This window comes from Mastigoproctus giganteus, chromosome 8 (assembly GCF_048544385.1).
Source record: "Mastigoproctus giganteus isolate SK-2022 chromosome 8, ASM4854438v1, whole genome shotgun sequence".
NCBI lineage: Eukaryota > Metazoa > Arthropoda > Arachnida > Uropygi > Thelyphonidae > Mastigoproctus > Mastigoproctus giganteus.
The window spans coordinates 214,831,508-214,859,313 of NC_143582.1; the positions used below are offsets into that span (position 1 = coordinate 214,831,508).

Here is a 27,806-nt window from a genome sequence, read left to right on the forward strand (position 1 = left end):
TCCATTCAATGCCTCCTGTGGTCTTCGGCCAAAAGGATGTCAGAAATATTTTGACAAATCTTGATGCTAAGAAACCTCCAGTTCCCGATGGTATTTCTCCACTTTTTCTCAAAACCTGTGCTCCTGAACTTACTCCTATTCGTTGCCGCCTTTTTTCACTTTTTATTTCAAAGGTGTTTTTCCTTCTGCTTGGAAATTTGCTCATATCCAGCCAGTTCCTAAAAAGGGTGACAAATCCCTCCCATCCAATTATCGTCCCATTGCAATTACTTCTACTCTTTCTAAAGTAATGGAGAAATCAATTAACTGCCAACTCTTAAACTACCTAGAAACCTTCCGTCTGATCAACGATCGCCAGTATGGATTCGGTCAGTGTCGATCCACTGGTAATATTCTGGCTTATGTTACCCATTTATGGACTAATTCAATGGAAAGGTTCGGTGAAACACAAGTAGTTGCTTTTGACATCTCAAAGGCTTTCGATCGTGTTTGGCATAAAGGTCTTCTAAACAAGCTTCCATCTTATGGTTTGCCAACTGTTTTTAGTTATTGGTTATCCAGTTTTCTCTCTGATCGCTCACCGAGGGTGATGGTAGATGGCTCTCTGTCTTTTAACTTCTCCATTAATGCCGGTGTCCCCCAAGGTTCAGTTCTTTCACCCACTCTTTTCCTCTTGTATATTAATGACTTTCTTCCATTGACTGGAAATGCTATCCATAGTTTTGCCGATGATAGCACATTGCATTCCACTTTCCATTTTGAGAAACCTTGCCCTGTTCAAATAGCTTGAACTTCTTGAATATCTGCTACCAATTCCTTGCATGCCAATCTTCGGGTAATTCTCCAGTGGGGCAAAGACAACTTAGTTGATTTCAATCCTAAAACTTAGTCTTGTCTTATATCTCGCAAAAAGAATTCTTCTGCTCCTATGCTTATCTTTAGTGACACTCCGATTTCTAGACAAAATGATATCTCTTTTGGGGATTACTCTGACTTCTAATCTCTCTTGGCACAAGCGCATTACAAATATTGCTTCCTCTGCATCTAAAAAACTTGGTTTTCTCTTTCGCCCTCGGCGTTACTTTTCTTCCAAACAGCTGCTCACTCTGTATAAATCGTAAATCCGCCCTGTCATGGAATATTGTTCCCACATCTGGGGTGGTGCCCCCAGAACCTCTCTCAGGCTTCTTGATTCCATTCCGAAGAGGGCAGTTAGGTTAATTAATGATTCATCGCTAACAGAGTCCCTCCACTCGCTGTCTCATAGACGTACTGTTTCTGCTGCATGCCTTTTCTACAGATACTTCCATGGGCACTGTTCTTCTGAATTGGCTTCTATAATTCCCGCCCTCTTTCAAAATAGTCCGAACACGTGCCACCACCAGCCAACATCCATTTACTGTCCAACTTCAAACTCACAGAACCAACTTTTCTTCTTCCTCGTTTATTTATTGAACTGCCGTTTTCTGGATCAACCTTCCTTCGTACGTATTTCCTGAAAATTACAGTCTACAGAAGTCCAATGTCAACAAATGTCTTCTTTAGTTTTCTCAACCTCCAACCCAAGCACGGTACTAAGTACTATAGGTTCTAATACCTCTCGTGTTTGGGGTTTACAGAAATAAAAAAAAAAAAAGAAAAAAAGCTCTGTAGCCCACATATTCGAAGTCTTCCATCCTTACGATTTCCCCTTTTACCGATCTCAGATGGGCTATCTCCATACTGTACAGACGTGGTATTTCAAGTGCGTTTTGCAGTTGAGGCCGACCGGGCTAGCCGAGTGGGTAAAGTACCTGCCCGGCAACCCAAAGGTCGCGGGTTCGATTCCCGCCTCGGGCTTGGATCAAAGTACTGCAAAAACCTTGGGAGGTGCAATATGGCCACAGAAGCCGATGCGCCAATAACTACCAAAAATCAAAAATCAATCAATCATTTTGCAGTTGCCTTATGAAATGGGATATGGCTTCTATCTCGGCAGAGTTCTCGCGGTAGCACAATGGCTATAATCTCTTCCCCCCACACACAGGGTGGAAAAAGCTCGGGTTCAAGCCCCATCAGTGATGCTAGTTACTTTTACGGGCCTTTTTCACTCCGTGGCTCAGTTGGTCTCAGGCGATGTTAACAGGGATTTTTCATCGAGAAAATCAAGCAAACCGACTGGATTATAGATGCAGTTTATGGACATTAGCATCAGTAGAGGCATATGATGCAAGAAAGCAAGCTTATGCAGCATCAGCCAAAAAAAAAAAAAAAAAAAAAACCACTCCCATTTCACCCCTCGTTCGTTCGAAATACCTGTCCAGCTGAGCCTTAAATTTGTTTAGGCTATCAACTTCCACAACAAGGGATGAAAGTCCGTCCCACCAACCAACTACCCGCTGGCGAAAGGCAAATTTTCGCACATCTATCCTACATCTGTCTTTCCTCAATTTGAATTTATGCTCTCTCAGGTGATTATTCTGAGCAAAAGGAAGAATCCCATCAGCATTGAGCATGCTCAAACCATTCAAAGCTTTATACACCTCTATCAGATCACCTCGCCGGTGCCTAGCCTCCAGACACTGTAATTTGCAAAACTTAAGGCTTTTTTCGTAAGCGCAACCCTTTGTTCCATCACTAATCTTGTTGTCCTTCTCTGTACTCGTTCCAGCAGCTTTATATCTTTCTTGAAATGAGGCCTCCAGACCTGTATACAGTACTCATGGTGTGGCCTGACCATTGCCTTATACAAGGGAATAATCACCTCCTTATACCTGTTAGAAAAATTCCTGTATATCATTGACAAGACACCATGAGCTACTCTTGCAGCCCGTCTGCACTGCTCAGAAAACTTCATATCTGCCTGCACAATTACCCCCAGGTCCTTTTCATTCTCTAGCATTGTCAGTGTAGTACCACAGAATTGATACGTTTCTCTGGGTTTACTGTTTCCTATACATAATGCACATGGGTAAATTTTAATTTACCCATGTGCATTATGTAACTTTTAATTTATTTTCTCTAAGCATATAAGTTATTTCGGTTGTAACTGTATTTTTCAGAGTGTAAAACCTTGTTTTACACTCTGAAAAGTAGACCCAACCTCATCAGTTGTATTAACTTAGAATTTTGAGTTGTGCCACTATTGCAGCCAGTGAGCGATAAGCTCGAAAGTTCTGCCGGCGTCTAAATTTCGGCGATGAAGTGTAATACTGTATATGATTGATTTTTCTCCTCCAGCAGGCTATAATGCCCATTTCAAGTGGCTAATTGCAATTTGGTGGAAAAGTACGCAAAGCTGGAGCACGCCACTTGTTAGCATTAATCTGCATTCTACAATATAAAGCAAGGAGTGGTAGCCTTCTGCATGGTTAGTTGTACAGGTGCCCATTATTTTTGTAGTGATTTGCAGCTAGCAAAGGAAATAATGTCCCATACAGATGGATTTAAAATTCACCTACATGGTTCCAGCGTCACCAATAGGATTAGATAGGAATGGGCTTACATTCGAATTTGTAATCCTGCATCACGTTAAATGGCGGATGTATTAACCCCACTAGAACAAGGAAATTCAAGTGACAGGAATGTTTTTGAAATTACAGATTAAACGACGATCTAACTTTTCCTTTCTTCTTTCGGAATCATTGTTATTAATGGATCTAGTTGTACCTGCGAATAGGCACGTTATGTTGATTTTCCAGTACTTGGATAACAAGTTGTAGGGTAGTTTGTCCTTGATGGCTAAAACAGTTTCCAGCTTCAAGGATAACGCTTCATCTTACAAATATCAGGTTACATCCTACTATTATATGTAGTAAGCCTATTTCCTTTCACATGTAATTTATTATGGAAGCAAGCAGTTCGTTTAGAGGAGTTTCCTGCCATAGTTGCCACTCGGGAATTCAAGAAAAGAACAAAATAATTGGGATTTATAGAAGAAAGGGGGTGGAAAAAAACAACAGCGGTTATGTTTATTTCCAATTTACTTCAGAGTTTGATATTTTTTGCTCCAGACTCAATTTATGTTGTTTGGATGATATTACCTATATGCTATATAATATACACGTAGTGATCACTGCATTATGACCACCCCATCCGTAATGGACTAGCTGCATAGCTCACAGTATAAAAAGTTGAACAGCTTCCTAAGCTAGAGCGTGGTAGTTTGCATCTGAATGTGAAAGTCCAGATGATAAAGTGATGAAGGCCAGTTATGGGACTTGATATCACGATGTTTCAAAAGGATATGATTGTGGGAGCTCATTGTAGGGTGCTTCCATATCAGAAATTGGCTTGTGTTGTCGGTTGCTCGTGGCACACAGTGGTTAAGGTGTTCAAAAATGGTGGGGAACGGGTCAAACTACCTCCCGCCGACAGAATTACGCAAGGTGGATGTTCGTGATGGGCGCAGCGCGTTGTATCACCGGCAACTTTAAGGTGGTGGCTGGTCACTGTGGGACAGTTGACATCGCAATACAATATGGGGAATGCAATAACAATATTCCAAATGACGATGCGCCGCACACTCAGACGTATGGGGTTCCACAGCAGACAACTCTGGCCTTATATAAGTAAGAAAAGGGAAATAAACATAACAGCGGTTATGTTTATTTCCAAGTTACTCTAGAGTTTGATATATTTTGCTCCAGACTCGAATTAAGGTTGTGCTTTGGATGATTATTACCTATATGCACTAAAATATACTCTCAGTGTACTGTATATTATAGTTCAAATCAAAAGGGACTAAAATATACTCTCAGTGTACTGTATATTATAGTTCAAATCAAAAGGGACTATGAAGCCCAATAAGTCCTATTATTATTATTATTATAATAATCTTTAAATTATAGGTGAAAATAATTAAATTATAGGTGAGCTTCCATGGTAGGAACTACATATGCCCTATATTTCAAGGTAGCATGGAGCTTACTCACGGGTTGTGGAACAATCTTAAATTCAGTGTTCTTAAATATGTTTATAAATTATCTATACCAATGTTGTATATGCAGAACTTTAATTGTTTAATTAAGTTGTTTACAAGTTAACTGAGTACAGAAAAAAACTATTTCAATGGCCACTTTAAAATCCCTTAAGGCTAGGACTAATGCGGTACCAACTCTTTTCGGACAAGTCAAACTTCATAAAATAGGATACCCTATTAGATCTATTGTTTCTTACAGAAACACAGCTTTTGCATCGCTCGTGGAGTATCTTTACAACATCATTAAACCTTTGCGTTTAACATTAAAGTTTAAAGAATTCAGAGATGTTATTCAACCAATTAAAAAACGCTAAATGGAGATGACGAATTATTCTCTTTAGATGTTTCCTTGTATACCAACGTACATGTAGAATATGCCCTTGACTTAGGCGCATTTAGGGCTAGAGCCTCAAGCTGCGAACAAATTTAGCTTGAGGCTCTAGCCCTAAATGCGCCTTAGTCTAAATACATCATACACCATCAGGCATCTCTCATATTGTGGAGTTATACTTCATAACTGTTTTTGCCATCATTGCATCACTTGGGTACCTACCCACTCACTGAAGAAGGGCCAAATAGTCCTGAAACAGTGCTGTCTGGGTGGTGGTACCTATCTGAGAATAAGTAACATTAGTCTTCTCCTTAGGTGAAGCGTTACTTATTCGAAGTAGTGCAATATCATGGCAACTCGTTGTGAAGGTATTCACAATATGAGATATAACCTAAAACGATGCCACCTTAAAAATTTTCTGTTTATTCAGAAATGGCTGTGTATTATGATGCTAAGCACTTTATATACATAGCCCTTGACTTAATATGGGACCTTATCAATGATCAGACAATCTGTTTAAACGTATCAAATTTACCCAGAAATGAAATATTTTATTTGATTAAATTTCTTGTACAAACCAATTATATTAATTTCCAAGATAAAATTTACAAGCAGATATTCGGATTACCAATGGGACTTTAGCTTCAGTGGATTGGTGGCTGAAATTTATCTAAATAAGATCGAGCAGTTATACTTAACGCCACATCTCCCTAATATAACGTTCTATGGTAGATATCTTTATGATATCGTAATAATTACTAATAAATATATAGTACAGAAAGTCCTGGTTACATTTAATAACATTCATACTCGACTTAAGTTCACTCTAGAAATAGAAATCCCGTATCACAAATCCATAAATTTTCTAAATTTTACTTTAACCAGAGTTAATGAAAACATATTTTTTAAAATTCATAGGAAGTCAACGAATACTGGAAAATTTTTGCATCGTTTGAGCTACCACCCTTTCACATATAAAAGGAGCATTATTTTTAACCAGTTTCGTAATGCATATAGATACAGCTCTACTCAATAATCTTTATTGGATGAGCTCACGGAACTGACAAAAAGATTTTTAAATAAGGGTTATTCATTAGATACTATTATGCAGATTAGTCAACAGGCGAAATATAAATTGGAGACGGGTACAACAAATGACAGGGCGGATCACAAACGTTTTATTAAAGTTCCGTATATACAACATTGGTATAGACAATTTATTAACATATTTAAGAACACTGAATTTAAGATTGTTCCACAACCCATGAGTAAGCTCCATGCTATCTTGAAATACAGGGTGTCTCAACAATACACGGCATAACTTCAGGAATGAGTTCCTCATATGTAGACAATAAAAATATTTTATATCAACATAGTTCCGGAAATGCTTGGTTTCCGAGTTTTGAAGGTCTGTCTATGACACTTAACTGTTCACATCACCTTATAGTAATTGTTCAAAATGTCCACCTTCTGCCTGAATACAGGCCTCACATCGACGTCTCATGGACTCGCGAAGACGATATCAAATTCCTGGCATGTTTCGTATTGTCTCACAACATGCCACAATTCGATTGCGGAGAGTTTCCAATCAGCTACCGGAGTCGAATACACCAATGACTTTAAATGGCCCCACAAGAAGAAATCCAGTGGGTGTAAATCAGTTGAGGCCAGGCAGTTGGTCCACCTGTACCTATCCACCGACCAGGAAACCTTCGATTCAGGTGATTGCGGGCTAGGTGGCTGAAATGTGCGGGAGCGCAATCGTGCATGAAGTGTACTTGTTGACGAATGATCAGTGGCGTGTCGTCCAAGAAATCAGGCATGTTGTTTTCCAGAAAGTTTCTGTACGCTTGCCCTGTGAGTTTGTTTGGAAGTACATGGGACCCAAATACTTATCACCAAAAACACCCGCTCAAATGTTGAGGCTCAACCGCTGTTTGTGATGTGATAGAAGAATTGCATGTGGGTTTTCCTCAGCCCATACATGCTGATTGTCAAAGTTTTGGATTCCGTCTCGTGTGAACCAGAGCATTTCCTTCATCTGTGAATATCACTAAGGCAGGAAAGTGAGGAGTTGTACCACACTGCTGCAAGAACCACTGGCAGAACATTACTCGCGCAGGGTAGTCTGCTGGTGACAAGGCCTGTACCCGTTGCAGATGGTGTTCTCGCAACACTCTCCAAATAGTCGAACATTGAACAGACAGTTGCATTGCTATTCTGCGTGTGCTGATTCCAGGAGTGGTAGGCACAACATCCAAAATCTCCTCTACTTCAGGAGTCGTAGAGCTTGGTCGTCCTCTGTTGGCAGCACGAGGTGTAAAAGTTCCATGTTCACAAAGGGGGCGATGGATACCTTCAAACGTTTTCCTGTCTGGACATCTTCGTTCTGGGAAACTTTCTGGTACAAATGACGAGCCTCCAGAGCATTGCCGTTCGCCAAACCGTACATAAAGTGCATATCCGCTTGCTCCTGATTTGAGTACATGGTTGGAATAGAAAACCACCAGATTCTGTCAGTACCTTGTGATGAAGGAAATCACCTGCGGGTGATAAGACATTCCGGTTAATAACTCGGGAACCAAGCATTTCCGGAACTATGTTGATATAAAATATTTTTGTTTACATATGAGGAACTCATTCCTGAAGTTATGCCGTGTATTTTTGAGACACCCTGTATAGGGTATATGTAGTTCCTACCATGGAAGCTCACGATATTGTTTACAATATTTCTTGTGGTGAGTGCAATTCTACTTATATTGGCTCGACCCAAAATTTACCTTCGGTAGGATACAGTAGCATTTGGCATCAGTTAGGACGGGTGCATCTGAGCTTGCGTTTCATGCAATCACTGATGGACGTTTCTTTTTTAACGAAGCCAAGGTTCTTAATAAACAGCGTGAATATTTTAAATTATTAATTTCCGAAACATTAGAAATGAGATTAAATGTTAATTCTATTAATAATATTTCAGACCTTATAATATTTCGGACCCGCTGACGCGCGCATGCATGAATAGCTAGCTATTCATACTTTGGTTTATATAAATAATCTCGTGTCAGGTGTCGTTAATTTGATATAAAACAGGGGGGGGATATCATTCGCGAATCGAATCACTTTTGTACTTCTTGTGAACACGGTAACAAACCGAATAAGGTGGTCTCTTAAAAGAAGTTAAGTTTAACTTTAAAATCGTTATTTATGTGTGAATTAATTTATTTGTGTCGTCGTTTTTAGAATTTCGCGACAATTGTTTTTCGATTCTCATGATGGCTGTGAAGGGACGTTGCAGCACTGTAACCGGTTACAATTGATTGTTGTGCAATAAACACACACACACACACACACACACACGCTATCTCTCTCTCGCCTGAGGGCAGTGCTACCTGAACGTGTGCAACAAGCTTGTTCCTTGAACATTTTGGAAAGTCGGCGGGCGTGTCAGAAACGGGGCGTGTACACTGAAAGGACAGAACTCATTGGGTTCCTCGGTAACGCGACGCTGTCACCCCTCTCCTAGTAGACGAGCCCACCGCATGGCAGATATATACAGTGGCGGACAAAAAAACTGCACCACTTGTGAATTTTGAAAATAATGTGTTTTCCGCAGCATTGTGGGTTGCAGAAATGTTTGAAATGCATTTGTTAGATGGGATATATATATATATATTATTCTTTAGTAATATGATAATTTGTGTTGTATTTTACTTTTAATATACTTTTATAGTGGTTTTCCTTAAATTATTTCTAGATTTTTCTGTTGTCTCACCCGTAATTAAGAAAATAAACACTATAAACCACAATAGAAAGATAAAATAATAATTATATATATATATATATATATATATATATACCTACCTTTGCTTGACGCAATACATTTTGCTTTGCGACAAACAAAATGACTGATCAAACAATATTATTAGCTACACGTTGCGATGAAGCCTGAGGCTTATGCTGCACCAGCCAAAAAAAAAAAAAAAAAAAAATTTCCTCGAGTTACCCTGAGAGAGAGAGAGAGAGAGAGAGAGAGTCAAAAGTAAAAGGGAATCCCAAGAAAGAGAAGAATGGTGATATCCAGCTCAGCACCCTGGGTGTGCCAAGCCCATACTCTCCAGATAGCCCCTGGGATTAAATATCTTATGTTTCACTACAAATGTTACTTTTTTTAAGGTGATGCAGTTTTTTTTTTTGTCCGCCACTGAAGGTACACTGCATTCACGTAGACGGTAATTCAAAGTCAGTATGGATAAACGTCGTGAGTTAACAGACTTTGAAAGAGGGATGATAGTAGCTGCCCGACGCATGGGTTACTCTATCGCGGAGGTGGGACAGAAATTGCACTATCTGCGTTCGACAGTATAGAATACGCCATTTCCGGAATAACATCTATCGTGGACAGCGCTGTGGGAGGAGAAAGATGTAGATGAACGTCGACGTCTTTCTCGCATTGTGTTAGCCAACCGGAGAGCGACAGGGGCACAAATCACCGCTGCCTTCAACGATGGGGATGCCAGAATCGTCTCTACCAAGACTATCAGGCGATCATTAGCCCCAATAGGTTATGGCAGCCGCCGATCCACCAGAGTCCCATTGCTAACACCACGACAAAGGACTCTACGCCTCAACTGGGCGAAAGAACATGGCGAGGCGGTTTTCCTGGTCTGGTGAGTCCCGTTTTCAGTTATTTCGAACGGACGAGAGGGTGCTTATATGGCGGAAACCGCACGAAGCTGTGCACCCGTCATGTCAACAAGGAACTGTTCGGGCTGGTGGACGGTCTGTAATGGTCTGGGGCATGTTCAACTGATACACGTTGGTACGTCTAGACGCATTTCTGAATGGTCCAGGTTACTTGTCCATCCTTGCAGAGTACATCCCTTTATGGCCAGAGTGCACCCAAAGGGCAATGGACTCTTTCAACAGGACAATGTGCCTCCCCACAGAACCGGTGACTAGAACATGGTTTGAAGAGCATTCCGCATATTTTACCACCATGAAATGACCTCCCCGTTCACCGGATATGAACCCTGTGGAGCATATTTGGGATTCTGTGGAAAAGTCCGTTCGAGCTTTGGATCCTCCACCCAGGAATGCGATGGAATTATGGACAGCATTCGTGGACTGTTGCGAATGCTACCTGGTTGATCCTGCCAGTAGTTATATTCTTGTCTCAAAGATTAACCCATACATGTCTAAGCAAGGTGAAACCGCGAATGCAGCAAGCATGGTTGGAAATGCCTGTGGAACGATTTCGTGAACTTGTGGACTCAATATCCCGTCGTGTGATTGCCCTTATCTGGACGAAAGTAGGGCCTACCCGTTACTAGGTAGGTATCCCATGTTTTCTGTCCGCTCAGTATAATAATACAGGTTTTTTCGGTCTCAACATTATTTATTACATTGAGACCAGTTGTGTATCACCACTCTGACGTATTTAGAAATAAAATCACGAGAGAGAAATCGTGTTTTGGTATTCCCTAGGAACTGGCCTCCTAGGGTATTCCCTGGTATTTGGTATTCCCTGGCCTCCTGTAATTAATTTTTGTTGGCGGGATTATACTGCCTAGTTAATACATCATTCACAGCAGAAGAAACTTTGCTTCGCAACGTGCTGCTGCGTATTTAAAGAGACCACCTGCTGCTTGATGAGGGATCAAAGTTATGATGTTTTAGTATCAAACATCATAAATTTGATGTTTGAAACATCAAACATCAAATTAAGGGTGCATTTCAACAACTTTATCGTCAGTTAATTCTTTCTTCCTAAATAATCATCTCAATAGGGTGTTTTATGATTTCTGCTTTTTTTCAATTGTTAAAAAAAGGGGTATCTTGGAAATTTTATTATACTTCCAAAAGGGGTACGTCTGGCAACCTGTAACGTTGTATGTGTGTCATTCTCTTTGAGGAAAGCTGAAGCGAAATGAATTGCCACAGTTCATCCTCCTTTTCAGATTTCAAAGAAGATTGTGTAGGCTTTTGTTTTCTCGAAAACAAAAGCCTACACAATGGATACACAAACTGGAACAGAAAAAGGCGAATTCCATCATTTACAGCAGGACTTAGAAGGTGAAAATCGTTTCAAGATGTACTTACGGATGAATAAAGAAGAATTTAATTTCCTATATAATCCAATTAAGGATGACATTCAAGGGTAAAATACGCAATTTCGAAATTCAATCAGCGCTAAGGAAAAGTTAAGTTAAAATACTGCAAGTTTAATTTTGTTTATTCTGGCAAGTTTAACTTATTCTGTCAAAATACGAAACAAAAATTTTTTTAATGAAATTTAATAACAACAAAAAACTACTTCTCAACCCTAAAAATTGAGCTTGTAAGAAATCATGAGTTGTGCAAATTGAAATAATCGACTTGTTCGTCCTCGCAATTTGTAATTCTGTTGGTCTGTTTTCCTCCTTTGGCTATTTTTGAGCGTCCCTGTGACTGGCCATTTGTGGTGAGTATGCCGAGTAGCTGGTCGAAGTGGAGGGTGCTTCGGAATAGGCAAAAGAGCAACGTCGTTGAAGTTATTTGTTTTCGGATATTCTTACTTGTGCGCTGAAAACAAATTATTTTCTTCAAATTTAATTTTATATTAGCATTTCCTCCATTTTCTTCTTGTCACGCCTAACGAAATTTCTGTTCGAACAGAAAAATCTGAGCTCCTGACATTGTCATTCGGCCTTGAAGCCCGACGTGTTATCTTGTGAATACAGCCACTGACAACAGTGCTCTCCGAGCAATAAACTAATTGGTAAATATAGCTCCCCCACATTTGACGTTAATATGAGTGAAGTCTCGTGAAGTGATAGTGTTTCCGCCCTTACACGCGCGTGTAACATTGATTTACATCTGGCGTTCTATGATTTAGCTTATTCTGTGCGTCGTAGTGTTACAACGGCAGTTTTTTTTTTTTTTTTTTTTTCTTTTTCCGTCCACATGTAATAACACGACTAGCAGTGGGTGGATATCCATGAAATTTTATTAAAATCAGAACATAAATCCGCAATTTTTTTAATTTTTTTTATACATATCATATAGGCTACCATGTACTGTACCACAGTAGTACTACTACTCTGTGTACTGTACATTGTAGCTGAAGCACTGGATAGCATGTTTGTTACCGTGGGCTGAATGCAGTGCGTTTTAAACATGGACAACAACATATGAGTTTTAGTGTCTCAATGTGAGAAAAAAAGTCTGCTCAGAAATAAATGTGGTAAATGGTTGAAGAGCAGTGCTAGGCAAAATATGAATGAAAATTCAAAACTTCAAGAAGAAATGCTCAAGATTAAGCAATTCTGTTTCTAATAAAATCAAGATTTAAAAATAGCAGCCAAATCACTTTTTTTTTTTTTAATATTTCATATTGATCAAAAATTATAAGTTTCAACTTAATTTGGTTTTTTTTAAATATATATTTAAATTTTTGTTATATTGACAATAAAATGATTGCAATATCCTATGGATGAGAGTAGCCATATTAATATATTGTTTTAATTAATAACATTAATAATTTATACATTAATACTGGAATGTATTAATATACATTATACCATTATTGTGTGAAGACGTTTACCCTTCTGGTGTTAACTTACTGGAAACAGAGTGCAGTATACTAATTTCCTCCAGGAAATTAGTATACTTTAATGAAAACATCATTCATGTACTGCGGCAGCTCCCAACCTTTTTTGACTCGCAAACGCCTTTCAAAATAATCCCAGGGGCTCACATCTGGTGAGAATGGGCTTGGCACACCCAGGGTCCTGAGCTGGATATCATCATTCTTCTCTTTCTTAGTGATTCCCTTCCACTTCTTACCTCTCTCTCTCTCTCTCTCTCTCTCTCTCTGGTTAATTCAGAAATTTTTTTTTTTTTGGCTGGTGCAGCATAAGCCTCGGGCTTCCTTGCACCATATGGCTAATAATAATAACATAATATTTTTATCGCGAACCACTAAGCCTATATTCTCTGATATCATATAGCAGTTTTGAATTTTTATTATAAAATATTTCCAGTACTATGTTTTTATAAGTGATATTGCATAATAATATAAAATTATTATTAAGTACTTATAAATAACAATGGTTTTTGAGAACAAAAAAACTTAGTATTGAAAACATTTATTTAATGCAATATACTGTAAGATAGTGAACTAATTATAAGGAATTGTGGGAGATGTGGTTTATTTCGTTGGAAATTCTTTACTTTATATTTAATTTTACTTTAGTTTATTCTATCTTTATTTATTATTAGTTATAATTTTTAAAAAACAGGAATCGATGTAAACAGGAACACTACATCGAATTATGCCATAATCTCGTTGTCAGAAATTGAGAGCTCTTTAATAAGGTGAATGAACTCTGAGCTGTTAGTGACAGTGTGGATGGTATTTCCTACAAGAGGTGTGAGGAGTCGTGTAATATATTTATATAGTTCATATGTAGGCGCATTGCAGCAGGACACAATGGGTCAGTCAGACGTAAAGAAACTTATCTATGCATGGTTTAAAGCAAAGAATTTCTGCTTCAATTTGGTGGCTTCTTTGTGCCACAGGCTGCCAACTACCTCAGAATTGTCTTACTACCTCAGGCAGGCCATAAAACATCAGTTTTATGGCCTAAGATTCATAAGCCAGGCATTCCTCTCCGACCCATTGTGTCCTGCTACAATGCACCTACATATGAACTATCTAAATATATTGCACACCTTGTAGGAAATACCATCCACACTGTCACTAACAGCGGCAAGTTCATTCACCTTATTAAAGAGCTCTCAATCTCTGACAACAAAGATTATGGTGTAGTTCGATGTAGTGTCCCTGTTTACATAGATTCCTGTCCAACAGGCCGTAAGCCGCACCAAGAGGCTTCTGGAGAATGACCCAAACCTGCCTAGCAGAATCACTGTCCACTGACGACATCTGTACCACCCTCAACCTGTGTTTATCAGACAGCGTCATTACCTTTTGAAGATTCCTTATACAAGCAGGTGCACAGCACTGCCATGGGTGCTCCTGTTAGTTCCATCATGGCCAACATCGTCATGGAAGAATCGGAAGAACAGATATTCCCAAATCCACCTGTATCTATTACAACACGGTGCAGATACATCGATGACATCTTCACAGTCATCCTATGTTCTGAAACAACACTACCGGAGTACCTCAATTCCTTGTCAGTGTTCATCCAGTTCAGTTTAGAGTTAGAAGTGGACGGATCCCTTCCATTCTTGAATGTCCTGGTAAAACGTGTGGCCCCACACCTGAAAACCTCGGTATACCACAAGCCAATGTGGTGCGGTCAGTTCACCAGCTACAGATCTGGCCATGCCCCAAGCCATCTCAACAGCACTGCCGACACCCTGTTCTCCCGGGCTTGGAAGCACTCCAGCACAGATGAAGCTAGGTGCAATGAGATTTCCAGAGTGAGGACAGACTTGGTCAATTGTGACTATCCAACCCACATATTGGACAACTGCTTATTGCAAGCGCAGGAGCTCGCGATCCACCCGAGACTGCCATCAACTCATGCCAATGTACCTACTGCCTACTATCCAGGCATGTCGGGCCAGATTTCAAAAATCCTTTGAGGATGCAGCTACCTGATAGAAACTTGCGTTCTCTGGTTTCTAGCATAAAGATTCCAGTCACCCCTCTCTTGCACAGCGGGTAGTATACTGCATAACCTGCAAAGATTATAACAGTTGCTATATAGGGGGAGACCTTGAGACGCCTTCAAGACTGCCTTGCAGAGCACGACAGATTGATTCTCCTTTCTGAGACTGACCAATCTGCAATCACAGAACACTTCTGGTTGACCCACCATGAACTTAATCCCAAGCGCAACTACGAAGTGATTGACTAGTCCCGACACTTTTGCCACCGCCTCTGGCTGGATTCGCTTAATATATCATGTAATTCAAAAACTATGAACCGCAGCACGGGAATGAGACTACACCCTATCTTGGAGGCAACTGTTTTGAGACAGATAAGTGGTTGAATGGTCAACCTCATACTCATGCACGCCTCATTGTGTGCACAACTGTATCATTTAAAATTGTCTCTAATGTCTCCATTCTGTTAGTATTTTCTGACGAAGAGGACCGTTTAGCCTCGAAAGATACAAACCATTTGTAATTAAATATGTATTAAAATTTTTACTGGATATACGTATATATATATTGTAATTGTTTTCATTGATATCCATAATTGGATAAGTAGGCAGCATTAAGTTCTGATGGTTGTGAATGGTTCTGAATTACTTAGTAGATTATTGCTCTGTCTTACTGTAATTGTGAACTTTTTAAGATATGTTGTAATTCCAAAGGAGCTCATTCTTCCAACTTGGTAATGAGTTTAATGAACAGAACGTTAAGCAATTAGAAATCCCCAGTTTAAAAATGTTTTCCATAGGCAGAGTAAAATATTTATAAATTCTGAAATAGTAATTAAAAATCATCTTTAACTTATGTATCTTTTCATTTTTATTTGTGTAGTTAATATTTCATACCCTTAAGCCATTTTCCCTTCTAAGAAGTTTTCCCGTGAACATAAAGATAATTTAAATTTTCTTCATGTGTGTAAGAAGTTCTAAACCTCCAGTCTCTTGAAAAACTTCTTGTCCAAGTTCTACTGTAATTTATTATTATCGCGATTGTAGGAGAATCCTCCTCCCTTTGCCTGAGATCAGGTAATTACAGCATTGATTGAAGAGGAATTTAGAAATCTGCCAATCGTTAATAGGTACCAAATCCAAACCTCTCTGAACAAGTTGTAGACAGCAATGAATCTGTTGACTAAGCTGCTACAGAGAATAGTTCACCCTACAGAAATCTGTAGGTACAAATGAAAGTATGTTTGTTTTGGATGTTTGGGCATTACTTTGGAAGGAAAGGTTTGACCGACACCATATTTTCAGCACATTTTGTTGGTACTTGAGTAGGTTATGTCCAGTTCCATGGTTTTCCAGAACCATCCCATCCCTTTCCATAGAAACATTACTGTACATTTGTAACAGCAGCTCTGACCTTTTAGCTTTTCATAAATTATTTAAAAATTTTTTAGAGACTTTTGTACCAAATTTCATGTTGACAGGTTAATCCATTTCCAGAGGTGGAACTAGCTTTTCAGCACTAGGTGGATGTTTTATTTATATAGTTTTAGGAAGATGACTGAATTCGCAGTAATATAAGTATATGCAGTCACAACAGCTCTGGAACTAATGACAGCATTTCCTTCCCCCTCCCCTTAAAAAGTTAAGGTTAAAAAACTTGTGATGTACTCAGACAGCATCCATTTTCAGTACTCAGAGACAACATCCATTTAGGTGAAAACGGATACTGTCTGAGTACATCACATAGGTTTTTTAACCTGTGAGGTATAATTGAATGCACCCAAAATGTACCACAAAATATACATTATTGTAAATTCCCTAATTGCTGGGAATCATTTCATTATGAGATTGTCTCATTTGGGAGTTGAGACAATTTAGCATAGCACTCATCACTACAAACCTTGAGTTGCTAATACAGCGACTGCTAGAAGTCTTTCTCAAGCATAATCTTCTACAGTTACAAAAAGAAAATAAACTGTTTACTTTAAAAGTTTATATGATGTATAAACTTTTAAAGATGTGTATATTAGTTTGGATAACAGCAAACGTTGGTTTTAATTGTTAAAAAGCAACAGTGGACACAAGGAGCTTGCTTATCAGTAAATTAATCAGTAAAAATCCAGTCATATCCAGGGGCATTCCTAGGGTATGTAGTGCCCGGGTGCCAATTGAAATTTAGTTCCCCCTTTAAAATTTTCTTCATGTGTGTATATAAGTTTTAGGTTTTCAGGTGCCCCTTGAACGTTGCCGCCCGAGTGCAGTGCACCCCTTGAGGGGCAGGCCACCCTCAGGACAGCTTGCCCCTTGTCATAGCATGAGTTTGACATTGTGAAATTCCCTTTTTTGGCAAGTTATGGCAGTTTCTCATGTCAAGTGCCACTGACAGTTTTTTTTTTTGTTTTTTTTGTCTATTTGTTGTTGTTATTTGGTTTTTAGGAACATTAGCAACTAAGGCCATATTGCTCCGGGGATATGCGGTGGTCATTCCCTGACCTTTCTGCATCCTCTGTATTTGGTGGTCACGGGCTCGAACCCCGGTTTAATCAAGAAGCGTGTGCTACGCACTGCCGCACCTGGCTACGGAGGCCCCTTGTCTATTTGAGGTTAACGGCATGGGCTGATCTAGTCTTCATGTTTTTGTGAGGGGGGAAATAACAAGGAAATAAGTGATCTCATTTTAGGGATAGTGAATAGCATATATTTTATTTACAGATGATATCAAAGCATAAAATAAAAGGTGTTATGTTTTCCTGAAGTAAGGGAGAGGTGTGTGTGTGTGTGTGTGTGTGTGTGTGTGTGTGTGTGCTAGAATTTCCAAAGTGGCAGTGCTATTTTGCTGCTCATCAGAGTACAGTAATCTTTCTTTAGTAGATTACAGTTTCCATACATTACTTTTATTTTCAAGAATCCTGACGTCCCAATGTTTCCAGATTTATGAAGTTCTGCCTGTGTACTGATACTTGGAAATATTGGACAATTTTCAATCACTGACATATCTGATAATTTAGCTTGTCTGTAGATACTTGTATGTGATTAACAAATACTAGGCAGTGCTTAGGCTGCATCTTGAGTACTGCATACAGGTTTGCAGTCCTCATTTTAGGAAGGATGTAGATTTGCTGGAACAGGTGCAGAAGAGAGCAATAAGATTAGTGAAGGGAACAAAACTGTGGTCTTACCAAGAAATGCTTCAGTTTTTCCAATTGCATCTGGAGACTAGGAACCTGTGAGGTGATCTGGTGAAGGTGTTTTAAGGCTTTGAATGGATTGAGCAAGCTCAGTACTGATGGCATTCTTCCTCTTGCTCAGGCTACACATATGAGGGGCACAAATTCAAATTGAAGGATGGTTGTAGGATAGATGTGCAGAAGCTTGCCTAGCCAGCTGGTGGTCAGTTGTTGGAACAAACTTATATCTGTTGTTATTGAAGCAAGTAGTTTTAATACATTCAAAGAAGAACAAATTATTGGAGGGGATGGACAGATAATGTAGGAATGTTTTTTTATTTTTTTTTTTGACTGATGCTTTATAAGCTTGCTTTCTTGCATTTGCCACTACTAATACTACTATATTGATTTTATATCAGTGGTGTTCAATCTGCAGGCTAAGGCTAGCTCTTAGAGTTTTGCTATGCCCTTCAAAGCATCCCAAGAAGTATTTTATCTTTTAGCTGCAATGTTAAAAAGTACACTGGATACTGTCTAATGCTGCCATTTTGTTCTGAAATCAATGTAGTGTTTGTATGCATATCATACTTACCAAAAATTCCCTTTATGCCTTTTAAAGGATAACTATTATGTTAAACCCATTCACAAAAAGGTTGTATACCACTGGTTTATTATAATTAATTGAGCTTTCAGAATACTAAGAAATAAATTAATGTTGATTTCTTTTCATTTCAGTTTGTGGAGTCATAATGTTTCGTTGGCTTGGAGGAACAGAATGTACCTGTACTGAAAAACTAAATGGTAAAACAGTAATTATCACAGGAGGAAATACAGGAATTGGGAAAGAAACTGTTGAAGATCTTGCTTCTCGAGGTAAATTCCTGTTATTTGGCCAGTTTTTTAAATTATTTATTTTTTTTATTTTTTGAAGAAAATATTGCTCTCACTCTAGGTTTATTTTTATTTACAAATTTAAAATGTATATAAACTGGCAGTGAGCTATAGTTTTGTAATAACTGGGAGCAAAGTGGAGAAGAAATTGTTGAAGATAAACCTAAGAAAGGCACCTGGGGTGGATGGGATTTATCCAGTTATATTAAAGAAGGTAGCAAAGGAAGTAAGCAAACCCGTAGTCATAATTATGAGAGCTTCCTTGGACTCAGGAGAGGTACCCATGGACTGAAGATGTGCAAATGTGACCCTAATTCACAAAGGAGGATTAAAGGGCGACACAAATAATTACAGACCTGTTAAGTTTAACTTCTGTTCCAGGGAAATTAATGGAGGCACTGGTTAAAAAAGCATTGCAGGATCATCTAGACAAGACTTCAGTTATAGCTTGGACACAGCATGGGTTTGTTAAGGGGAAGTTTTGTCTGACCAATTTGATTGGATACTATGATGTGGTCACAGAGGAACTGGATGCAAAGAATAATTTTGATATCATATATTTGGATCTTAGAAAGGCTTTTGATACTGTTGCACATGGAAGACTGCAGCACAAATTGGAGCAGGTGTGGCACTGGAGGTAAATTGCTGCTATGGATAAAGGGATGGTTGAGTGGAAGAACACAGTGGTAATCAATGGACTCTGCTCTTTGTGGTCTAATGTTATTAGTGGAGTCCCCAGGGTTCAGTGTTGGGTCCATTGTTGTTTTCTGTATTTATTAATAATATTGATGATGGTATATCAGGCTTTGTCTAAGTTTGCAGATGATACGAAGGTCGGCAGGGTTGTTAATGACAGTACGCTACTGCAACAGGATCTAGAAAAGTCGAGCAGATAGGCTGAGAGGTGGAAACTGAAATTTAACATTGACAAATGTAAAGTACTGCATATGGGAAGCAGTAACCCCAGAGTAACGTGTCAATGGTGCGGTACTACACTGATGGTGGTAGAGAATGAAAAGGATCTGGGGGTAATTGTACAGTCAGATATGAAGTTTTCTGAGCAGTGCAGACGGTCTGCAAGAGTAGCTCATGGTGTCTTGTCAATGATATATAGGAATTTTTCTAGCAGGGATAAGGAGGTGATTATCCCCTTGTATAAGGCAATGGTCAGGCCACACCTTGAGTACTGTAAACAGGTCTGGAGGCCTCATTTTAAGAAGGATGTAGAGCTGCCGGAACAAGTACAGAGAAGGGCAACAAGATTAGTTAATGGAACAAAGGGTTGCTCTTACAAAGAAAGGCTTAAGTTTTGCAATTTACAGTGTCTAGAGACTAGGCACCTGCAAGGTGATCTGATTGAGGTGTATAAGGACTTGAATGGTTTGAGCATGCTCAATGCTGATGGGATTCTTCCTCGTGTTCAGAATAATCACCTGAGGCAGTTGTAGGATAGATGTGTGGAAGTTTGCCCAGCAGGTGGTTGACTGCTGGAATAAACTCCATCTGTCATTGTATAAGTTGATAGCTTAAATAGACAAACATTTGTAGCAAGTGGATGGGTGAAATGAGAAGGGTGTTTTTTTTTTCTCTGGGTGATGCTGTTATAAGCTTGCTTTCTTGCATCATATGCCTTTACTAATGCTAATATCAGAAATTTTAAAAAATAGTGTCTGATGCCATACTAGTAGTAGAAGATTAAATATTATTTTTATTTTATATCAGTTATGAAAGACTAAATTTCATTTTCTTACCTGTTACAATTTTTAGAGGGAAGAATCATAATGGCATGCCGTGATATAGCCAAAGGAGAAAAGGCAGCAGCTGAAATAAATGATAAGCTGGGTAGCAGTAATGTTGTTGTACGGAAACTTGATCTTGCATCTCTGCAGTCAATTCATAAGTTTGCTGATGAAATACTGAATTCAGAACCTCAGATAAACATCCTTATTAATAATGCTGGTAATGTAAATTATTTCCATACTGATTTTTTTTTTTAAAATTGATTACAGATATCCTTAGTGTTGATTTCACATATAAGCAAATTGCAATCTTACTAACATCGTTAAAATTAATGATGTATTTCAAGTTAATGCAGATATGTAATTGACCAGCCACTAGGCCATTTTATAGGGAATTGTTAAAATGGCACAGACTATACTACACATTCAAATACAAGTACACACAATTGAAACTGCACAAATATATTTTTAGAAACATACATTTAGGTAGCAATGCATGATAAAAAGAAACCCATCCTGTCCTAATACAACTTTGAATATTACATGATTGGCCTCTCATCAGTACACTAAACTGCATCTGCCCGTTTTCAGGCATTAGTCAAGTTTTTCGACCATGGCATGTAAATACTGTTACGTCCTTTTTATTTATTCTTAATTTGTATTGTATTATATTGTATAAAAACCATTTGTCTATAAAACTGACTATCTCTGTACTAGTCTCATAGTTAACGTAAAAAGCAGATGTCACTTCTAAATAATAATGGGCAGTTGCAACTATGTAGCATTTAGAAGCAGAATTACATGTAGTATTTGAACATTTAAAAGTTTAAATGTTATACATTTAAAATACAGGTGCTTCAAGATAGGATAATAGCATTTTGAATGTTTTTTTTTTTTTTTTAACTGAAATATGCTTTTTGATGATTTGGTGCCTTGTTGATGTAATCCTAACAGTATTTGTTTACTTATTCCATAGCCGTTGCTTGTTGTCCCCAGTGGAAAACTGAAGATGGCTTTGAAATGCAGATTGGTGTAAATCATCTTGGTCATTTTTTATTAACACTGCTGCTCTTAGATCGTATAAAAGATTCAGCTCCAGCTAGGATAATTACTGTTTCTTCTGTAGCTCATATCAGTAAGTTATATACAATAAAAATTCAAAAACATATTTCGTACATCAGAATCGTTTGTAGTGTTCCTAGATTTCAAATTGATGTATAACTGTAATATCTTGAATTACAACTTTATATAATGACTGATTTTAAAATGAACAACTGTTATGGTATATGCCACCGAGCTTTATCTTTTTCTAAGTAGTCTCACTCAGAAGCTTTATAGTTTATGAAGAGAAGCTGCCGTAACTGTTAAAAACATATCTGAAAACTCTTCTTTTTAAATCAAAAGAACACTAATATGTTGGGTAAATGACATAACATGGAGCTTCTTATAAATTAAGAAATGAAAACACTTTACTTGTGTAAGAGTTCTGTAAATTACAGCATCTGGTAACTACTAAGCACCTACAAGGAAGCCTGATTGAAGTGTTCTAAGGTTTTAAAATGGATTGAGTAAACTAAATAATGATAGAATCCTTACTTTTTCTGAGATGACACGCACAAGAAAACATAAATTTGAATTGATATATGCTCATAGTTTGTTGGATAATGAAGTCTGAATTTATAAAGCAAAAAATTCTAGCACATAGTAAATACTAAACTATAATTTTGGAAACCTTTTGAATTCTGTTATGGAGTCCTGCCATTAGGCCAAATATACTGGGTAAACTATAAATAAATGTAAGTTAACCCTTAATTGTGTTAGTGGAAAGAATTGACTCCCATGTTGGTGGTATCTCAGAACCACAAATAGTACATTAGCTAAGAAATACACAATTTTATTTTATAATCACTTTACATTGCATAAAGGTATGGCATAGTACACATGTTATGTTTTAGAAAATTCATCTTCAGGATATAGTAATAGCCATACAGTGCAAGGAAGGCAGAGGCTTTTTCTGCACTGGCTGGTAAAGAAGAGTAGATAAGAAAGTACAAATTATTTGCTTCTCCTTGCATAGGTAACTATCCAGTTGACTTTTGAATTTATTCAAACTGTCAGCCTCAACTACCTGTGAAGGAAACCTGTTCCAGCGATCAATGACTCGCTGGCTAAAAAAAAAAAAAACTTTCTACAATCTAGTCTAAACCTCTTCCTCTATAATTTGAATTTATGCTGAGTTCTAGAATTCTCTATAACAGTGAAAATTCTGCCCTCGTTCATTTTACTAACCCCTCTCAGAGCCTTATAAACCTCAATCAGGTCATCTCTGAGGTGCCAGATTGTCAAGCTCTGTATCCCACATATTTGGAGTCTTACCTTGCATGGACATCCATTTGGCAATCTCGCTATAAGAGTTTCCCATCTTTGGACCCTTTCAAGAAGCTCTGTGCTTTTTTTTTTTTTTTTTTTTTTTTTTTTTTTTCTCCCAGATGAAGCTCCATACATCCTTATACAGTGGGAGTAACCGTCATCCTAGATTCAGGAATTCTGTGACCTCCAAATCTCTGATAATGTTTGATAAATCATTGATAGAACACTGAGCTTTCCTGGCTGCCTGTTTACACTGCTCAAAAAACTTTAGATCTGCTCATATTATAACTCCCAGATCCCTTTCTACCTGTACTGTTTTTAATTCAGCCCTACCAAGTGTATAATTTATTTTGGGTTGCTATTCCCAAAATGTAAGGCCTTGCATTTTGCTGCATTCTGCATGCCCTGTGGACGAGAAGTTTGCAAATAAATAAATTATTTTTGCTGAACATAGCTGCCACTTTTCTGACCATTCTTGCAGCCTGTTCAAGTCATCTTGAAGGAGCACTGCTTGGTTCTGATCATTAACTACCTACCAATCTTTGTCTACAAATTTTGATATCACGCATTCTATCCCATCGTCGATGTAGTTTATGAATATCAAAAACAATAGTGGTCCAAGAACTGATCCCTGGGGACCCCACTTCTGACTTTACACAAATCTGAAGAATATCCATTAATCACAACCCTTTTGCCTTCTGCCCTACAGCCACCCAGCAATCCATCTTAGAATTTTTCCAGTAATCCCAACATGTCCAGCTTATAGAATAACCTCTCATGAGAGATACAGTCAAATGCCTTGCTAAAATCCAAATAATGTCGAAATTGTTCCCTACATTCAGCTCATGAGTAACTGTGTCAGAATAGCTTACTATCTATCTAAATATCTCTGGATTGCACTAAATTGTTTCTAAGATTTTCCCTACCACTGAAGCCAGACTAATTGGTCTGTAGTTACCTACTTCACTCTTAGAACCACCTTTGTGTTGGTGATACGTTGGCACTTCTACAATCCGAAGGAATCTCTCCCATTGTGGATTTATTGGATGATTGTTTTCTACATCAGCATGTTCAGGAGGCAACTAGAGGGAGTAATACTCTTGATCTGATTATCAGTAGTGTTTCTTCATGCATTAAGAATCTGCAGATAAAGGAACCACTAGGTGGAAGAAATCACAGTGTGCTGAAGTGGGATTTACTCAGAGGTAATTACCATCAGGGGTAAAGGAGAGGGTTTTTGCTTTCGTAAAGGCGACTACGGTGGTCAGAGACAGTATTTAAATTCTATATGATGGGACCAACTGATGATGTTACCAACAGCAAATTCAAAATGGGAGGCATTCAAAGAATTAATCTTGGAAGCTACTAGGCTTTACATGCCAACTAAGAAATGTTGTTCAAGGTTTAGGCCTAAATGGATGTCAGATGAACAATGAGACGTGGCAGAGAATAAAAATGCATGGGATACATAAATTAATGGGTAACGTGGAAGCCTATGATAGATATAAGCTGGTCTGTAACCAAGTCGCAAAGGAGATTAGGCAGGCAAAGGCAGATTATGAGAAATATTTGGCAAACGATGCAAAGAACAACAGCAAAGAGTTCTTTACCTATGTAAACTCTAGAAGGAAAGGGATAAATCAGATTGGTCCACTGGATATTGATGGTTCAACTGTTGATGATCCTGCTCAGTTGGCTAACAAACTAAATGAGTATTTTGCATCTACATTCACCCATGAGGAGTTATTCAGGGAGGGGAATACCAGAGGTGAATTAAACTCTGGAAGTGAGCTAGATGATTTTTTAATAAGTAAGAGGAAAGTAGAGGAGAAATTGTTGAAGATAAACATAAAAAAGACACCCAGGGTGGATGGGATCTATCCAGTTATATTAAAGGAGGCAACAAATGAAGTAAGCAAACTCTTAGCCATAATTATGAGAGCTTCCTTGGACTCAGGGAAGGTACCCATGGACTGGAGATGTGCAAATGTGACTTCAATTCACAAAGGAGGATCAAAAGGTGACACAAGTAATTATAGATCTGTTAGTTTAATTTCTGTTCGAGGGAAATTAATGGAGGCACTGGTTAAAGCAGCACTGCAGGCCATCTAGACAAGACTTCAGTTATAGCTCGGACACGGCATTGTTTTGTTAAGGGGAAGTCTTGTCTGACCAATTTGATTGGATACTATGATGTGGTCACAAAGTAACTGGATGCAGGGAATAACTTTTGATATCATATATTTGGATCTTAGAAAGGCTTTTGATACTGTTGCACATGGAAGACTGCTGCACAAATTGGAGCAGTGTGGCATTGGAGGCAAATTGCTGCTATGGATAAAGGGATGGTTGAGTGGGAGAAGACAGTAGTAATCAATGGACACTGCTCTTTGTGGACTAATGTTATTAGTGGAGTCTCTCAGGGTTCAGTGTTGGGTCCATTGTTGTTTTCTGTATTTATAAATGATTGATGATAGTATATCAGGCTTAATGTCCAAGTTTGCAGATGATACGAAGGTTGGCAGGGTTGTTAAGGACACTAATGACAGTATGCTGCTGCAACAGGATCTAGAAAAGTTGAGCAGATGGGCTGACAGGTGGCAAATGAAGTTTAACATTGACAAATGTAAAGTAGCAGTGACCCCAGAGTAATGTATCAACTCTGTGGTACTACACTGACAGTGGTAGAGAATGAAAAGGACCTGGGGGTAATTGTGCAGGCAGATATGAAGTTTTCTGAGCAGTGCAGACAATCTGCAAGATTAGCTCATGGTGTCTTGTCAATGGTATACAGGAATTTTTCAAGCAGGGATGAGGAGGTGATTATCCCCTTGTAATGGTCAGGCCACACCTTAAGTACTGTATACAGGTCTGGAGGCCTCATTTTAAGAAGGATGTAGAGCTGTTGGAATGAGTACAGAAAAGGGCAACAAGATTAGCGAATGGAACGAAGGGCTGCTCTTACAAAGAAAGGCTTAAGTTTTGCACATTACAGTATCTGGAGACTACGCACGTGCGAGGTGATCTGATTGAGGTGTATAAAGCCTTGAATGGTTTGAGCATGCTCAGTGCTGATGGGATTTTTCCTCTTGCTCAGAATAATCACCTGAGAGGGCATAAATTCAAATTGAGGAAAGACAGTTGTAGGATAGATGTGTGGAAGTTTGCCTTTAGCCAACGGGTAGTTGATTGGTGGAAGAGACTCATCTTTTATTGTGGAACTTGATAGCCTAAATAAATTTAAGGCTGAGCTGGACAGGTATTTGGAAAGAAAGGAGGGGTTAAATGGGAGCTTTTTTTTTTTGGCTGGTTCTGCATAAGCTTGCTTTCTTGCATCATATGCCTATGCTAATGCTAAGTCCAAAGATGCCCTCATAATTAACTTCAGTGGTTCAATATATATTTATTTTATAAATGTAAAGTTAAACTGTTAGAAAATTGATGTTGTCATGATTTTATTTGGTGATAACAAAGACTTGATTACTGGAAATGTTTTGAATGATGTGAAAAATCTTTTGAAATTCTCAAAAATTAAGAAAGGAAACAAAATAACAATAAACAGAGTTGAATAACTACTTTATGGCAATGAATTCTTGTGAGATCTGTGGAAAAACTAAATGCTAGCAAAACCACTAAAACAGGGATGGCCAACTTAATTTGTGGTGCGATCTACTTTTTGTCTTCAAAATGTGCTGCGATCTACCATCTGAAGAATTTCATTGCAAATGATTAAAAAAGTTAATCTACACATTGAAAAATGTTAATTTATAAATTTTAAAATTAAATACAATTCAGAATTCTTATTATGTGAAGTTTGTTATTTGGTTTTTTTAGGAGCATTAGCAACTAAGGCCATATTGCTCCGAGTTATGCGGTGGTCATTCCCTGACCTTTCCGCATCCTCCATATTTGGTGGTGACGGGCTCGAACCCCGGTCTAATCAAGAAGAGTGTGCTACGCACTGCTGCTCCTTCCCACCTGGCTACGGAGGCGCCATTATGTGAAGTTTGTGTCTTCATGTCATCTGCCAAGCTTTCAAAATCAGGGATATACTGTGATAAGGCCAACCGTAAAGACTCTTCTGTATGTATGTCCGCAAGAGCAGAGCGATTCTTCATCTTTGTTTGTTTCAAATTCGAAATAGCCAATTCACATAGATATGTGGTACCAAAACAGGATTATAAAAGTTCACTCCAAATTTTTTACATTTGGGTACTTTTCTTGGCAAACGTATTTCCAAAAGTCTCTTTTTTTCTGATGATCTGGCTTTTAGGAAGTATCATTTCACAATGTAATAATTTCATTTTCGAGTAATATTTTCTCCATGTGAAAAATTTCGGCTTTTTTTTTTCTGCAATTTGTTTCGTATCTAAGTCGAGATATTTAATTTAGACTTAGATACGAAACAAATTGATGGATAAGAAATATATTGGAACTATGTCTTCAATTGTTTTAAAATCACTGAATCTGGTTTCAAAATAAAATAGTCTACAACTTTCTCAATTTCAGAAACATAATTCTCACTATTAAATTCAAAAACAGGATATTTTTGCAAATGATCTTGCATATTTGCAAATGATTGAATTTTTTTTCTTTGAGATCCTTAGCCCTTGCCAAAAGTTGATTTTTATATGCAGAAATACTACTAATCATGTCACACATTTTTTATTTTTTCCTTGTAATTCCAAATTCAGATCACTTAATTTACTGGTTAAATCTATCAAAGCCAGATCA

General features: G+C 38.2%; 1 protein-coding gene across 3 annotated transcripts in view; it reads left to right on the forward strand.

Annotated features, from left to right (window-relative positions):
• Positions 1–27,806, forward strand: part of LOC150082262 (retinol dehydrogenase 12-like) — a 72,595-nt gene that overhangs the window by 25,521 nt on the left and 19,268 nt on the right. For all 3 annotated transcript variants that reach the window (XM_090379212.1, XM_090379213.1, XM_090379214.1), the window contains exons 2-4: positions 18,808–18,945; positions 20,731–20,922; positions 21,679–21,837. In XM_090379212.1, the coding sequence (XP_090235338.1) occupies positions 18,808–18,945; positions 20,731–20,922; positions 21,679–21,837 (489 nt within the window). The remainder of the gene's footprint in view (positions 1–18,807; positions 18,946–20,730; positions 20,923–21,678; positions 21,838–27,806) is intronic.